Here is a 17,844-nt window from a genome sequence, read left to right as displayed (position 1 = left end):
AAAAAACAAAAAAACTTACTTGCTCCAAATGCTTGGACCCGTAATTTTTGTAACATAGCAACCCATTTGATTGGCGATGGCCTTCATAAGAAAGGTTTTCCCACATCCAGAAGGGCCGTACAATAAGATGCCTTTCGGAAATGTCAGTCCTGTAAAGAATTTGAAGAAAGTTAGCAAAAAAAAAACAGATTCATTCAAACTGTGTATTTAACATAAAAATCTAATCAGTATAATAAAAGTAAACAGATGAGATGGTGGTTCGCTTTGCAGTGTGAATAATCGTGAAGGCTCGTTGGAAAGGTAATGACCTGAATTGTGTAGTGGACTATGTGACATTTGCCCTTAAGGTCACACATTAAGGAGATCATTCATCATCCAAAGCCTATTTTTGGCACTTACAGCCATAAATAATCATGTACGTAAATTTGATTTTATGAGCAAAGATAGGAAGGCTTAATCTAAAAAATAACTGATAATAAAAAAAAACAGGAAATAATAATCAAATTTTTATGAGCAAAGATTACTTGTGTCTTAGAGATTTGTTTGGATTTTTTTAGTTGAATAATTTTATTTCAATGATTTGGAGTTACGGAATAAAAAGTAAATTGCAAAGCAATGGCAAATGGGCGAAGTTTTAAATTAAAATTTTGATGGATTAAAGAAAATTTTACAACTGAAATAATAGAAATTAAAGCAAGTATTATTACTGGTTTTATATTAATGTAAAAAGGGGAAAGAGAGAAAAGGGAAGAAAGAGAGAGAGAGAGAGAAAATATACATATATGTGTGTATGTATATATATATCTATAATATAAAGCTGAACATCTGTGTGTGTGTCTGGTCACAAATAGGCTCCTATATGGTTGACTATTATAGAAAACTGATCACATATAATGATAGAAGATGTATCGAGACACAGGAATGGGTATGTTTGATCCGGCATAATGATGATTCATTAAAATTGTGGGGTCTGCGTATGCACCTGGTCCACAAAGTATGGAAATAAAAAATTTAAAAATTTAAAAAAAAAACGTTTACAAGTGTTTTTGATATAGATGTACATAATAATACTTTGATAAGTATGTTTTAACTAAAATAGGGATGGTATAATAAAATTGTGGGGTCTGTGTTTGCGCCTGGCCTCCATAGAATGGAAATAGGCACAAACTTTAATAAAGACTTTTCATATCTATCTGCGTAAGTATATTTTGATAATTATGTTTCAGTTTGAAGAAATATGGTATAATAAAATTATGGGGTGTTCGTTCGCGCCTGACCTCCATAGAATGGAAATTTAAGGAAGGTTTTTTAATATAGATCCACAGAATATGTTTCAGTGTGAACAGGTATGGTATAATAAATTATGAGGTTTATCCATTTTATTTTTACTTTCATAATATTTTGCTTTGGTTTTGATACCCTCAAATTCGAAGCTATCTCTTTACAACCCTTCCTTTTCATAACCTATCATACTTTCATAAATCAGAGTCCATTTTCTGTAGGCGTCAACGACGGGTACTTTTGCTAGTATATATATATGTGTGTGTGCATATTTAAGGCCAAAGGGGAGACAATCAAGCAAAAAAAACCCAAAGCAAAATTCATCCCAAAGCAGCTGCCCAAAGATGTTGGCCAGCCAGGACACTATATATACAAATGTAAGCAAAATTGGTTTGAAAATATAGATTCTTTTTTACCAATTGTCATAAAATTCTAACCATAGAACCTATAAATTGTGTGTGTGTGTGTGTGTGTGTATTGATATTCATATTAAAAACCCTTTTTTCTATTTATTTAAAAAGAGAATACAACTTTGTTATATATCGGTTGGGGAATTGCATTCATCTGCAAAAGATCTAGCTAAGTTTGCATATTCTTTTAAAAATTCATTTTTAATTAATTCCCTATTATTTTTTTGGTTTTCTTATGGGATGATCATCTTTAGTTAACTATTACGTGTAATTATATTCATGCAGATATTCTACATGATTTATACTTGCATAATATTTGCATGAAAAAGGTTATAGTAAACACAAACCTCTTTCTATATATATTTATGTATGCATATATATATATTTCTTTAAAAAACTATCAGTTTTTGGTCTACAAGCATGAAACTTAATATATAGGATATTCAAACCCATGCGAAATTTTATATTTGAGTTTTAGCCGGGGAAAATTGGTGCAAAAGTGCCAAAATTAAAAAAATCGAATTTACCAGGTGAACGTCGAACGACAGCATTATGAATATGCATGCGTATTGTAATAGCTGTTGGTTCATGTTTTAATTTTCAGCCATGCAGCAAACGTGTCTTCATAGCTCAGGCATTAACATTAAAGGAAAAAGTAAATCGTAAGCTAAACATTTTGGTTTTGATTCTCGGTGGTGGCCCATGAGTCATTTTTTTTTTTTTTTTTAACTTTTTAAATCATTTCTATATATTAGATCAAATATAATCTCCTCTATAATAAAATGGCAGCCGAAATTCCCCTCTGGACCAAAGTATTGTAGGTTTGCAACAGCAGATGCCACATAAAAATTTAATACATCTACCCTGACAGCCACTATCTAATGTAGCTTACAACCACCATTTCTTACAAATTCAGTCGTAATAGAATAATTTTTTGTCTGACACTGTTTGCTGCAGTTTTTCTGAGTCACCAAATTATTTTTTAAATTAAAAATGAAAAATGTCAACTTACCGTAAGAGCTCAAAATTTGAGGAGACATCAAAGGTAACTCGATCATTTCTTTCAGCGTTTCAATCTGTTCTTTCAAGCCACCCACCGATTCCAAGGTCACTGATAAAGAATCCTCACGATTTTTCTTTTCTTTCTTTTCTTTTTCAGAAGAATTCACATCGATTTTTGTATGGGAAGTAATTTTATAAAAATTCCTTCCCGAAAAGGGTACTTGGGATTTGACATCACCTATAGTAGGGGTTTGGAATCCCGGAATGTTTGTTGCTGGCACTTTCACCGGGGTGGACGAATCTAAAGGCAAGTCTTTACTGAAAGAATTATTTGATAAAAAATGTCTGTTTACACGTGTATTTGAATTTGGCGTTGCTGGTAAACAATCTTCCGTCGTTCTTTTAGTGGAAGCGATATCTGAATTTGTTGTTTCTGAAAACGACGTCGTGTTTAAGGATAAAGAAGAATCAGGTTCATCCTTGGCTTTGGGGAGCGATTCAGAAAGAGCGTGTCGCTGGTTTGCTGCTGTGGGTGTTCCGGTGATCTTTATTTTTCCAAACTTTTCTGCTAAGGAATCTTCGGAATTGGAGACATTTGCAATGGACAATTCTATGTGATCAGAAAAACCTTCTATTTTGGTCACATCAAACGAACAAAGTTGACCAAAATAATAAAAAGAAAAAGAATTGTCTTTAGCAAAATAATTTCCATCTGAAATTGAAAAAAAAAAAAAAAAAAATCAATACAAAGATAAAAAAATCTTTTCTTTATGAGGAGGAGTACCACTTATCAAGGCCTAAAGGCTACTAGAGGATAAGGGTTAATGATTGTCAGGTGACTGGTGAGACAACACAATGATGATCAGTAATAGTGGAACTTTGGTAGTGTTTATTTATTTAAGAGGATGGCTCAACAGGAACTTGTTCTCATTAGACTTTAAAATGGCTATGTTATAGTCAGCAGGGAAGCAACCCCGTATATTGTATTCCACAGACAGGCAGTTCTAGGAAAGAAACTGCTTATGGAATTTACATTTAGGCATAAATAGACATGGAAAATTGTTGGTATTTGTTCTAGCTAGAGGAGTGTCTGCTGCAAATGTTCTACCGGATGAGAAGGATCCTAAAGAAAAGCTCATTTGAGCACCTGCCATGAAAATATAGATAGAACAGAGATAGACTCACTATGTCTTCTGTGAGAAAGAGCAAATACTATGGAAAATGAGGCTTCACCCACTAGATTTCAAAACTGGTTTTGTACCCTGCCAAAGCAGAAAACATAATTAGAACTGAAATAAATACATTGAGGACATTGCAAAGGCTGCTGCAAGGAAGGTGGGTTCCCTCTATTGTGCTAGAGAACTGCTCACACCTGAGAGTATCCTGTACCTCTAGAAGGCCACCAATCGCTCATGCATGGAGTATTGTTGCCACATCTGGGCTGATGCATCCAACCCGATGGTCTCTCCCTCTTGGATGGGGTCTAAAAAAGGGTCTTCAATCTAACAGGTCCCACTTTGTCAACTAAGCTCCAACTCCCATCTCATCACTGCAATGTTTCATTCCTGTACCTGTTTTACAAGTGTTTTAATAGAATGTGCTCTGATGAACTCATTGCACGTGTGCCCCCTCGACGTACATATCCCCCGTAAATCTGCTTGGCAACAAAATCACACCCCTTCACTGTTGAGGTCCCTAAATGTTAGAAAGTTTTCTACTAAGTAGCTTCTTCCTTAAAACAGCTTTACTTTGGAATTCTCTTCCTGCTGCTTGTTTCCCAAACTGTACTGATGTGCAGAAGTTCAAATGCAATGTAAACCAGCACTTACTCTTTCTTAGGCAGCGTCTCGATTAGTAGCACCTCCAACGTCCAAGGGGTAATGTGTCTTGTTTGGGGTGAAGTTGAGTTTAAAAAAAAAAAAAAAAGTAAAAAGGAGAAAACTAAATACAGAAGATTTTTGGATGACAATGGTCTCAACCTATATTTTTTGGTGATGATTCAGTCCCCAGGTTTTGACTTCTTTTGTATCAGTATTAATATCAGTATTAATATCAGGTTATTATTATTAAGAACAGTCACTAGTCAAGATCGTCTCACTTGTGCCAGTCAAACGTTTTTTGTTTGATTCAGTGAGTGCAACACCAAAGAATTCTCACCTCAAATGCAATAACGGTATGCAGAGACATAACAATAAGCAACCACGGTTTGCATGTGCCTGTTGTAGGGAAGCAGTGTTGAATGGACCTGGAACCCTTCAGACACAAGAATAATACAAATTGTGCAAATTTAGGCGCTGTTGGGAGTTCAAGGTGGCAGCATAAAAAGTCAGATTTTTTGCTTGACAGAATCTAAACAGTTAGATAATGAGCATGGTTTTTTCTTAGGTTTTGGTTTTAGATATGTGTTGTCTTGATGTTGTACTGGTGTGTGTGAGTTGCATGTCTTGATGTTGTACTGGTGTGTGTGAGTTGCATGTCTTGATGTTGTACTGGTGTGTGTGAGTTGCATGTCTTGATGTTGTACTGGTGTGTGTGAGTTGCATGTCTTGATGTTGTACTGGTGTGTGTGAGTTGCATGTCTTGATGTTGTACTGGTGTGTGTGAGTTGCATGTCTTGATGTTGTACTGGTGTGTGTGAGTTGCATGTCTTGATGATGTACTGGTGTATGTGAGTTGCATGTCTTGATGTTGTACTGGTGTGTGTGAGTTGCATGTCTTGATGTTGTACTGGTGTGTGTGAGTTGCATGTCTTGATGTTGTACTGGTGTGTGTGAGTTGCATGTCTTGATGTTGTACTGGTGTGTGTGAGTTGCATGTCTTGATGTTGTACTGGTGTGTGTGAGTTGCATGTCTTGATGTTGTACTGGTGTGTGTGAGTTGCATGTCTTGATGTTGTACTGGTGTGTGTGAGTTGCATGTCTAGTTGCTTATTATTGAATTATTATTATTATTTATTTGCTTGAAATGACTGTATAATTCCTGCATTGAAAAAGTCTTCAAAAACACCTTTAATCTGTTAAACAATGCTTCAAACAAAAAACGACATACTTCTTATATGAGGCATTACTGTTGGAATGTGCCTCGTAATATATTATTAACTGATTAATATTAACCAATATTAACAATTCCATATAAAACAATAAGACATAATCTTCATGTGATATTTTTAATAAGCTATTAGTTTTACCATTATTTGCTTTTTATTTTTCCTTATTTGTCAACCTGTGAATTTATTGATATCTACCACAAAAGTCAGAGATTCATTCAAAGACACTTACCAAGTTCGTTTTGCAAAAATTCAGAAAATTCTTCATTTGAATAAAAATCTTTCTTATTGCTGAAAAAAAAAAAAATGATTATTTGATAATAAAATCATATGAACATAAATATGGATAGAAAGAAAATATTTTATTAATTTTCCATAAATATTTTATCAATTTTCCATAAATATTTTATTTGAAACTAGCCTGGATGCCCGGCGTTGTCCAGGTGTTTGGAGGTGTGTTGAGCAAAAAAAAAAAAAAAAAAAAAAAAAGTGGTAGTAGGTAGGCAGGCTCGAACCTGCGAGTGAAAGAAGAAAAGAATGTGAAAAAAAAAACCCTGACATCTTTGCTGTTGTCCCCATCGCCAAGCCAGAAGTGACATAGGTTTGAATTAAGGCTACGCAATCGAAAAGAGGGGATGACTTTCAAAAATATTGGCAAAACAAGCGACCTCTACTTGTAGAAAAGTGCTTAGTTTAGGGTGAAGGAATTAATGTGTTTGGCCAATTTTTTAATATTTGTCGTCCGAAGGGTTGAGTTTCAAAATGATATCGATCTCATGAAAATCCATTGCCTCTGTTGAAAGTTTTAGGCAGACATACATACATACATTTAAACAGACAGGTGAGATTTATATTATACATTTTATAGAAATTAATAAATCAAAAGAAAGAATTGAACAGAAATTTCAAAAATATATGCACATATTCCAGTTAAAAGTCAAAAACTACAAAACAAACATCCATATATTCTTGATCAGTTTTGCCCTGGATGAATAATATCTAAAATTAAAAATAATCATTCATTCTTTGGGGTCAATTGGGACATGTTTTGTTAGAGGGGTGGAGTCGGTTTTTCAGCTATAGCCAATGTTATCTTTACTTAAACAAACTTTGTCTATGTGTCTGTGAGTTCGTTCTCTATGGACTCCAAAATGGCTTGGCCAATTTTTATGAAATTTTTCATGAAAGTACTTTATGTGCCTGGCAGTGTTCTTAAATAGGTTTTGTGTCAGAATGCCTTCAATAAGTATCGATAGTCGATAATCAAAATAATCCAATGAAAGAAGGAACAGGTGATTTTGACCAAGGTTAACATCTTACACAGCCTAACATTACAAGTGCATTTAAGTAGTTTTATTACCACAAAAGCCCAAAGCCCATCATTTTAAATCAACAGTAGGTTCTTTGATATGACAGAGGCACATTCAAAATGAATGTTTCTGTTTAAAGCACCATTGAACTACAATACTTAACTTTTTAATTTTAAACTTCAATTCAAGTCATTATCACTGCACAAGCAATAAGGCCAGGCATATAAAAATCAACAGTAGGTTCTTTGATATGACAGAAGTGCATTCGAAATGAATGTTTCTGTTTAGAGTACAATTGAAGCATGTTATTTAACTTTTGCATTTCAAACTTCAAAATTCAAGCCATTATAAAAAATATTTTTATAAAATCAACAGAAGATTCTCGCCAGTGCACAATGTATTGTGAACTAAGCCACAGCAAGAGGTATGTGAGCTTCCTCCTGGTGCACCACGATGGGTCCCCAATTAAAGCGAGCAATCAATCGATTAAAATTGGTCGATTTCACGGATATTGATGACAATAAAAATATGAGAGTGTGAAACATTCGTTGATCATCATTCAATCTCGGGCAACGTCAGGTCACTTTGCTAGTCTATTATATAAAAGAAAGGTGAATGATTTATATTATTATTTTCACTACATTAAAACAATATTTTCACTACATTAAAACAATATTTTCACTACATTAAAACATTATTTTCACTACATTAAAACATTATTTTCACTACATTAAAACAATATTTTCACTACATTAAAACATTATTTTCACTACATTAAAACAATATTTTCACTACATTAAAACAGGAGGAATGCGCAGAGGTGAGAGAGGTAGTGGAAAAACAATGAAGTTGGAAAGAAAGAAAGATGTATGAATTGAAAGAGATACTGAAGTTTCAATATAAAGACTTTTTAACCTCTTCTATTTTTTTATGATCCCCAGGCAATACCGTGTAGTCCTGCTAGTTTATGATATAAAGGAAAGTTGTGTGTGAGTGTGTATGTGCGTGTGTGTGTGTGTGTGCGTGTGTGCCTAGCAAAAAGTAAAAAGTTTACCCAAGATACATCCATAAAAATTATATTTTTTCAGGATTGCCTTAGACAGAATACAGACTTTTTGACATTCCCGCATATTTCTCGAAACATTTCATTGTTGCCTTACTTCCCCTGTTTTCTAGACGGTGATAGATGATTTGGTGTCCCCAACGAAACATCTTACAACAGATATTATGTATTATATAATACATAATATGTAATATTATTTATTATTAGCATTTTATATGAAAATAAGTGGAAAAATGTGAACAATTCTTACTTTTATTTAAAAAATATGTAATATTTCTTTCTTGTAATTAAGTTAACTTTCTTTTTATGTGAAACATTCTTAAAAGTAAAACATTTTTTTCTTACAGAAAAGTATCATTCTTATGCCAAACTACTTCTAATAATACAAATACCACTACTAATAATAACAACAATAACAATAATAATAAGACTAATAATTTGTCTAAGAATGTTATAGATTTCTTCAGTTAAAATATCTGTCGGAAGATGTTTCGTCGGGGACACCAAATCATCTATCACCGTTTAGAAAACAGGGGAAGTAATGAAAAAATGAAAGGTCTTGAAAAACATGCCAGAATGACGACTTTTTTTTGTAATATTCATTCTTTCAGGGTAAACCGTCAACAACAAGAAGAACAGAATTAGTTGCGTGAGGGAGTGGTTGACATTTATTTATCTGTTTTTTATTCTGTTAACCTTTTGATGCGAAATCAAAATATACTTAATTGGCTTTCAAAGTTAGTGCAAAGAATCTCGTTGTGAACCATTAAATATGATTCAAGTGTACAGCAATATCTTTTTGTAGATAAGGATGTGTTAATTGGATGGCATGCTCAAGAATGGGTCATACCAAAGTTACATCTCGGGGGTGGAAAGCATCTCTCTTCAGTAAGGAGAACCCTTTCTAAAAAGAAATTATTTTGGGATCTGAATCCAGCATTATTAGGGAAAACTGCATTTTACCTACATTTAAAAAAAAAACCTATATCTAACTTTGCTCTCGTTGGGAGCTAAATAAAAAGGAACACAGACAACACATTCTTAAGAATATTTACTGAAATCTGGAAAAAGAAGACGTCATACCGAGATTGGATCTGAATAGCAGCCGCTTGACGTTGAGGTTGATCTAAAGGACTGATGCAGACCGGATCCTTTGATTTTTTGCGAAGCTTCTCTTGGATTTCAGCTGAGAGTCCCACCATACTTGGATTGGCTAAGGGGCATGGCCAAACGGTCTGGACATACTCTCTATCTACAACACATGGCTGACCTATGCTTAAATTGCACAGCGCCAAGCAGGAAGGGTGGATGTATACAAGATTTCTTTGTGTGGCGGCTGATAACTTGGAAACAACCTGGTCAACTGGAAAAAGAAAAACAAATAAATGCAATAAAAATGAACAAAAATTTAAAAAAAAAGGTTAAAAGTTGGATGTGTAGCAGTTCAAACTTCCATAGATTTGACAAAATGGAGCTAAAGAAGGTCGGAGAGTACATCTACCAAAACACTGTGCCTAAATCTAAATGCAGATTCCATGAACAAAGTTTCTTTCCTAGAACTTCCCACCTGTGGAACACTATTCCACTGATTTGCTTCTCGGTTGAATACAACATGGTAGCCTTCAAATCCAATGTAAACAAGTTCCTGTTTAGCCATCCCCATAAATAATCAAATTCTACCCAATTTACATAATTAACGATTACTACGCTATGGCCTTACATTCATTAATCTTTATTCTTGAGTCTTTGGCCTAAGTGGTAAAAAAAACCCATCCAAAATGGGAGCAATAATTGAAAAAATACAGACATATTATTTTTAGCAGTAAATTATAGATTGATGTGGAAAGCAATGTGGAATTTGCATGGGATTCCACTAAATGTAAACAGCCAATGGTAAAATCTAAAATCATGATGAACTTTAGGCACTTGTGTATTATTGTTAGTTTGGACAATATTTTTGTTTGCCTTTTGGAAGAATTCCTTACAGGGGGAGATAATTCAAGAAGATCCTATCCAAAAATATTAAAGTTTCATGTAACTTTTAGTTAAAAACAAAAAAACATTAAAGTAATACAATAACACAAAATAAAACATGTATGACTTAAAATTTATAAATAGTTTTGAACAGTCATTATTGAAATGCATGTGATTTTTTTTTATTTTTGTTTTACAAAATTTAAAATATTCCGATAATCAATGTTTTATTTTGTGTTATTTTATTGCCTTGGTGTATTTGTTTTGTTTTTAACTAAAAGTTACGTGAAACTTTGATTTTTTTTCACATAGTCTTCTCGATTTGGATTTGTTTCCCTTTTTAAGGAGTTCTAAATAAAATGAAAACAAAAAAATTTGTCCAAAATAACAGTAACAAGCAAGTGCCAAACTTCTCAATTTAGGGGCTACAGCTCCTACCAATTTTCTAACCTGGAGAGCCAGGGTGTTTACTCATAATTGCTTATTAAAAAAATGTAGAATCTCTGTTTGGGAGAGGGGTGATTTAGCAGAGGGTCTTAATCTCTAATACCTTTTTGCCATACTGAAAATGTCAATTGATATGCTTTAAGGGAGACAAAAATTATTCATTGATAAAACAAAAGTCTTCTCCCTTCTTTGTGGCCATCTTATTGAAGTATGACTAAATTAACATTTTCAGACGGGGAAGAGAAAAAGAAGAAAAGAGAAAAAAAAACAATAAAAGAGACAGAAATAAAATCAAGCCAAATTGGGAAAAATAAGGATATAAAGACATAGCGATTTGACCTTTCCTTAAAGAAAAAAAGCAAGATTCTACTATAAATAAATATTAACATTTTTTTCTTGTTTAAATTTGGTGCTTCAATATTAGAATGAAAGCTGAAAAAATTGAATTTTTATTAAAAACAACTTTTTATGTCAATTTCAACTAAAAGCAATGTTGTCTACTTAATTGTCACAATTAATTAAATACTAGCAGTTCAACCCAGCTTTGCTCGGGCCCTATGTACTGTTCATAACTTGCCCTACATGTGAATACACTTTTTGTAAGATTTCAAATGTTTAGACCAAAATTTGTCTGAGTAATTTCGTAGAGACCACAGAGGTCAATTTTTTTAACTTTGACCCCAATTTTGACTCCTTAACATTTACTATTTTGATCTAAAATCAAAATACAAAGTTTTACCCATGTCCAAGTTACCTACATCTATAATTTCAAGTCTTTAGACCCAAAATTGAAGGAGGAATTTGGTAGAATCTGCAAAGGTCAACTCTTTCAACTTTGACCTTTTGGCAGCCAAATTTTCGCCCAAAACTGATGAAAATGCTTGCCGCATGTCTGAATACTCGTTATGTATAAATTTTGAATGTTTAGACCCAAAATTGGCTGAGTAGTTTGCTAGACACTGCAAAGGTAAAATCTTTTGAACTTTAACCTCTTGGCAGCTCAAATTTTTTATCCAAACTGATTAAAAAGTTTGCCCTATCTTTGAATACCCTTTATGTAAAATTTCAAATGTTTAGACCAAAAATTGGCTGAGTAATTTGGTAGAGCCCACAGAGGTCAATTTTCTTTTTCTTTAACCCCAATTTTGACCCCTTAACATTTATCTTTTTGGGCTTAAATCAAATTATAAAGCTTGATCTATGTCCAAATAACCTACATTAAAAATTTCAAGTGTTTAGATCCAAAATTGGTGGAGTAGTTTGATAAAGTTTTCAAAGGTCAAATCATTTAACTTTGAGCCCTTGACAGCCAAATTTCTGGCCAAAAACCGATTAAAAAGATTTTCCTAAATCTCAATACTCCATATGTCAAATCTTGAGTCTCTAGACCGAAAATTGACAGTTATTTGGTATGGAAATGTACACACACAGACATTTTTACTTTTATAGATATATAGATATATAGATTACTGTAATATTGCATAAACCATGTATTTTCATGATTTCACTATACAAAGTACAGCGATATTTGTTTCCGGCATGCAAGCTAAATGCAAGGGAAATAACACGTCATTTGTATTTCCCGCTCACAGGAACACAATTGAAACATTGAATTTCAATTAAAACCAATGGCATCTACTAAATTGGCATGTCGAAATTAGTAAAATATTAAAAAATTACGAAAAATGATAAGGTAGAAAATTAATAAAACAAGTTTTCAAAGAGTTTTCAGGAATTGAATGTGATTTTTGGATTCAGCGCATCGCATCGTCCTAATATATGCTTTAAAAAAAAAGAAGAAAAAAAAAGAACGCAAACAATAAATTTAGGTACTAGTGCAGAGTGTGATCCGTGCTGAAATAATAACGTTATTATTTAAAAACATGGGGAGGGGAGGGTGTTTTGTATCTATTCTATACTTCAACCTTACAATTGAATAAAAGAAAACATATCATAAAACTTTAATTAAACTTGAAAATACGATTTAAAAAAATAGCGCGGATCACTCTCTGCACTAGCATCCAAATTTGTTGTTGACCAGTGTAATCGCTCCAAATTCGAAAATTAACATCACATTTTCGATATTTGAACTTCACATTTTCGAAATTTGAATATCACATTTTCGCACGATTGGTGACATTTTCCTCCAATATTTTGTTTAATTTTCAATTTTTTCATTTTGATTATCAAAGGTTCTCGTACAAGGGTAGCCATGTTTGTTTGTTTGTTTTTTTTTTGTTTTTTTTTTTCTAATTTTTATTTATTTATTTGCTTCTTTTTTTTTTCTAACTGGACACTAGGTTTGTTTTGAACAAAAAAATTTAAAACACAAATAAACTTATCCAGGTAGGTAGAAGAGTAATTTATCGGGTTTGTATTACTGTACACATAGATTCGAAAACGTTGTCAAAAAACAAATATATAACAAATAAATGTTATCAAAGGCAAGATAAGTTACTTTTCTACCAAACTGGATATAATTTTCGTGTTTTTATTCAATTTAACATGTTTATTCAGCTCGAAAAGCATACAGTGTTTAGCGATATGTATTGGATGGCGGCCGATTCTCTCTTTAACACGGTACGTTTGGAAAAAGGTGTAATAAATAATAAACTAGACAAAACACTGTTAGAAATTCGCTCAATATATGTTACCGTGACATAACTTGACATATGTTCGGTGGTTTTTAATAGTATTTTGTATAGTTTATTATTTATAACACCTTTTCCCGAACTTACCGTGTTAAAGAGCGAATCGGCCGCCATCTTGAATTTTCGAATACATCGGTAAACACTGTATGCTTTTCGAGCTGAATAAACATGTTAAATTGAATAAAAACACGAAAATTATATCCAGTTTGGTAGAAAAGTAACTTATCTTGCCTTTGATAACATCTATTTGTTATATATTTGTTTTTTGACAACTTTTTCGAATGTGTACAGTAATACAAACCCCAATTATTTATTTTCAAAATCTTTATAATGTACGTACTCATCCCCGAACGAAGATGTCATATTCCAAAAATTACGTAAATTGATCAAATAGTTTTATTTAAGAAAATCAAAATTTATGATTTTTAGCGATTTTAATACTAATTTGTATCCATTATATATTATATTTTTGATCTCGGGAGTTCGAAATGAGTTATCTCCCTTTTATTTATTAAACTTTACACTTCACTTCGTCATAAATTAGATTTCCTTAATAATAATAATAATAATAATAATAATAATAATAATACTCGATCAAGTTACGCCATTTTTGGAATACGACATCTTCGTTCCACGCCGAGTACGTACATCATAAAGATTTTTCTGTATCTGAATAAGCAGCTGAGCTGACAATATAAACGAAGAACTGAAATTGTGACAATTATTGAAAACAGCCTTGCAAACCAAAACAATCATTATTAAATGGGGCTGCTGAATTTTAACAAAATCAACACAGACAACAAAGAATTATTTACCTTGAAGTTCTCCATCCGATACACTCGCCACGAATCCGTGCAGGATTCCTCCGTAAATGTAGCCATGTGACAAAACATCGTCTTCAGCTGACAGGGACGCACATTCGGCCTCATGTTTACCCACGTGTCGGGAATTAACAATTTTCTTACAGCGGATACATTCACACCAATCTGACAATGACGACTTTGACTTCATCGACATATTTTATCTTTAGTTTTTATTTACGTAAAGCAAAAAAATAAAAATAAAAATCTCACCATATTTGAATGATTGGGGAGAGGGAGTCTTTCTTGATTGACGACAATAATTCAGATTTACAAATACAAAAAAAATCGAGTTTGAAGTTATTAATTGTTTTTTAAAACTAAATAAAAGACAGAGTTTTTTTTTTTTTTTTTTTAATGAATCGAGAAAAGAATGATGCTAGATGCTTCAGGAATTAAGAAGTTGGTTGTTGTTATTGTTGTTGGTGGTGAGAAAATCAGGAATATAGTTTAAGTTATAAACACGTGCTGGACGCCATGTTGTATCTGCAAAGAGTGTAGTCACGCGAGATTTTTTCAAATCTCGCAAAAATTTAATTTGTAAACAAACAGGCGGCTCCGGGCTCCGCAGCAAACGGTGTGATAAAAAAAAAAATCGCATTTATTCAAAAATGTTCGGCCTACTAAACCGGATTTCCCGTTTTAGTCAAAAAATAAGTAATCAAATTGGCGTAAAAGAAAAATGTAAAAGTTTCGAATTTTTTTTTTTTATATATTTTTTACAAAAATTAAGCTTAGCGAACGTTTAAATTCTACAATTTACACATTTTTTTTTTTCACGTTAATCTCATCGATTACAAACTTACGTTTCAGATTTTTAAAAATATCGTAAAACTTGCGGGGAACGTTCTGTTTTACGGTTGTTTTAAAAAAAAATGGAACAGAAATTTAAATTTCGTTTCAATTTTTTTTTTAATTGCGCATGCACCCCAAAATCGAAAGTAATTGATAAAATAATAAAAATTAAGTTAAAAATTCAAAGCACGGCCATCGATATGTGCACAAGTTGCAAATATAAGAATATCTATGCAATAGTAAAATTTTGGGAACAAGAAGATTTAAGTAGGAAGTTTCTCATTGAACACCTGGAGTATTGCTCAAAACGATCATATATCCGAAGTGCCAAATTCCAAAAGCCGTTATTAACATAGGGAGATTCTAAAGGCGTTCTTAACATGAGGAGGTTATGGTGTTTAATCGTTGTAAGCATGCCCAAAAACCTTTAAGAGCGACATTTCCAATGTAAACGGTGAGTTGGAGTTGGACACTTATGTAAAAAAATTAAAAAAAAAAAAGACTTTTTTCGTTTCAAAATTAAATTATTTCGTTTTTGTTAATAAAAATTTATTTTACAAAAGAACATTTTTTTTTTTTTTTCTGTTTATATATAAAACTATTTTTGGGGTGCATGCGCAATTTAAAAAAAATTAAAGCGGACGAAATTTAAGTTTTCGTTCCATTTTTTAAAACAACTGTAGGCGCTTACGTCAACGCCTCATCAAATCTAAGGGAGATAACTAGCATAGACATAGCAAAAATAAGCATATTTTGCAAGTTATAATTTGTGACGCTGAAATAATCAGTAGAACAATGTAAGAATATTTAATGAAAAAAAAAAAAAAAGAGAAGCAAAATAAGGTTACACGAATACTATACCTGCAAGCGCCGGGTGAAGTTGAACAAAAAGAAAACAAGTTAATCAACGAACTTAAAATATAACAATGTTAAGTAACAAAAGAAACTTATTAATTAATATACACAAAGCATGAATGTTAATTAATCAACAACAAAAATTAAATAAACTTGTTAATTAATGGAAATGAAAATTATATCACATATTGCTCCCTGATGGCAATACGAATGACGAAGTTAGTATCATGGATTATTGTGGCATGTTCATAGATGCCGTTTTCATACTCGCCTAAAGTATCATACGCAGCCCAACTATCAGATATGATACGCATTTTCGGCAAAATCCATGATCGAATTATTGGGAACAATGTTTCTCTATCTTTCCTTTCTACAGTTACATTACATTTATTGTTTTTTCTTTCTACTGCTTCAAAGACCCAGACTCTGTCTCTAAATCTACCTCTGTTGTATTTTCGTTTAAAGAAGGATTCATCAATTTCTACTTCTTTTGGGGTGTTATTCTAAAGTTAACCCTCCCAGCAATATTGGTTTGCTTAAAATATCCTGCTCACAAACTTCTCTAATAAATTGTTTCCAATCTACAATGACATGGGATGCAATGCCGACTTCTTTCTCAATTGCAGTTTGCTTCATATCTATACTCCAACAAAAAATAAGCATAATTATTCGCAGACGGCTTTTTTCAAAAAACGACCCCTTTCGCATGCTAACAACTGACCTACAGCTCCGGCATACCCAATACCATCCGTCTGATAGTTTACTTCTTTTAGTAAACATTCTAGGGATTTCACATGCTAAACAAGGGCTAGAATTCTCTATCAATTCAATGGAAGCTGCAAACTGAATATCATCCTCCTCTGTTATTTTGGGTAAAATTGAACTAAATGTCCAATTTAACTCACTTATTTCTCGTGTAGTGAATGGTCCACTATACGTTCTTTATAAACGCGGGAGCGTCCTAAATTAGACATGCTATCTATTCTAAGAAATCTTTGTAATGATTCTGTAGCCGAAAGCAATTAAAAAAATTAAATTCCTATAGCCAATTAAAAAGTTTTTTTTATTTTTTGTATAGCCAACAATCAAGAAGTTTGGAAAATGCTTCCCTTATTAAAAAAAAAAAAAAAAAAAAAAAACTGAACACTTTACCTTGTGCAGAATTTTTTAACGTTATTTTTTATTTTTTAAATAATGTAAAAAAAAAAAATAAAAAAATAAAAATAAAAAAAAACGGCTGTAATCATAGGCAGAAATGACTGGTTACCTAAGATAAAGAAAAACAAATTTCTTATTTTTTTATTTTCGTTTTAAAAATATTACATTGCCGGTTTAAATACTTCAAACAAACTCCTTCGAAAATGTTTTCTATTTTCGTTGTTTTGTGTACGTTAATTATTATGCGCCCCAAATTATACCTTGCAAAATGAAACTACAAAATAGTAATAAATAAATAAATGAAACTTGAATCATAGCCAGAAATTGAGGGTTTAAATACTTCAAAATCTCCTTCCAAAAATTTTAATCATCCTGACGCTAATTATCTAAAATAAAGAAAAACAAATTCCTTATCTTTATTATTTTTTTATTTTCGTTTTAAAAAAAATTAAAATGACGGTTTTTGTTTTGTGTATGTTAAGTAATAAGTTTCTTTTGTTACTTAACACTGTTATATGTTAAGTACGTTGATTAACTTCGCTAACTTGTTTCCTTTTCGTAAACTGTTTCAGCAATTTCCGGAACTCGGCTACAGTAATCGTGTAATAATTTTTTTTTTGATTTAACATTCTTTCATTGTCCTGCTTTTTCAGCGTCCCAAATTATATCTTGCAAAATATGCTTATTTTTGCTATGTCTATGCTAGTTATCTCCCTTAGATTTGATGAGGCGTTGACATAAGCGCTCAACCATAAAACAGAGCGTTCTCCGCAAGTTTTACCGAACAACTACTTTTTGGCTATCTCTCTCACGTGACCGGTGAATATTCCTGTTAAAAAAAAAAGGGTTAAGGTAAATTTTTATTTTCTCTACCACTCGAATCAATTCAAACAAAAACTTGGTACCCCTTGATGGTGGGTTGTTTTTGTTTTACGGCATATCAACTCTTTTTAGGTCATTTAATACCGAATCCAAAGATTTTGAAGGAAAAT

The 17,844-nt window shown here is 32.3% G+C and overlaps 1 protein-coding gene across 1 annotated transcript in view; it reads right to left on the bottom strand.

Moving 5' to 3' along the window:
• LOC145259131 (ATPase family gene 2 protein homolog A-like) overlaps nucleotides 1-14,543 on the bottom strand; it is a 49,655-nt gene extending 35,112 nt beyond the window's left edge. The window contains exons 1-5 of the mRNA XM_080116811.1: nucleotides 14,000-14,543; nucleotides 9,196-9,475; nucleotides 5,972-6,030; nucleotides 2,704-3,405; nucleotides 20-149 (exon numbers count right to left, since the gene is read on the bottom strand). Coding sequence (XP_079972937.1) covers nucleotides 20-149; nucleotides 2,704-3,405; nucleotides 5,972-6,030; nucleotides 9,196-9,475; nucleotides 14,000-14,201 — 1,373 coding nt within the window. The 5' untranslated portion in view covers nucleotides 14,202-14,543. The remainder of the gene's footprint in view (nucleotides 1-19; nucleotides 150-2,703; nucleotides 3,406-5,971; nucleotides 6,031-9,195; nucleotides 9,476-13,999) is intronic.
• Nucleotides 14,544-17,844: the final 3,301 nt, after the last annotated feature.

This window comes from Euprymna scolopes, chromosome 34, assembly GCF_053919585.1.
Source record: "Euprymna scolopes isolate OS-2025 chromosome 34, ASM5391958v1, whole genome shotgun sequence".
Lineage (NCBI taxonomy): Eukaryota > Metazoa > Mollusca > Cephalopoda > Sepiida > Sepiolidae > Euprymna > Euprymna scolopes.
This window is presented reverse-complemented; position numbering and strand designations above follow the sequence as displayed.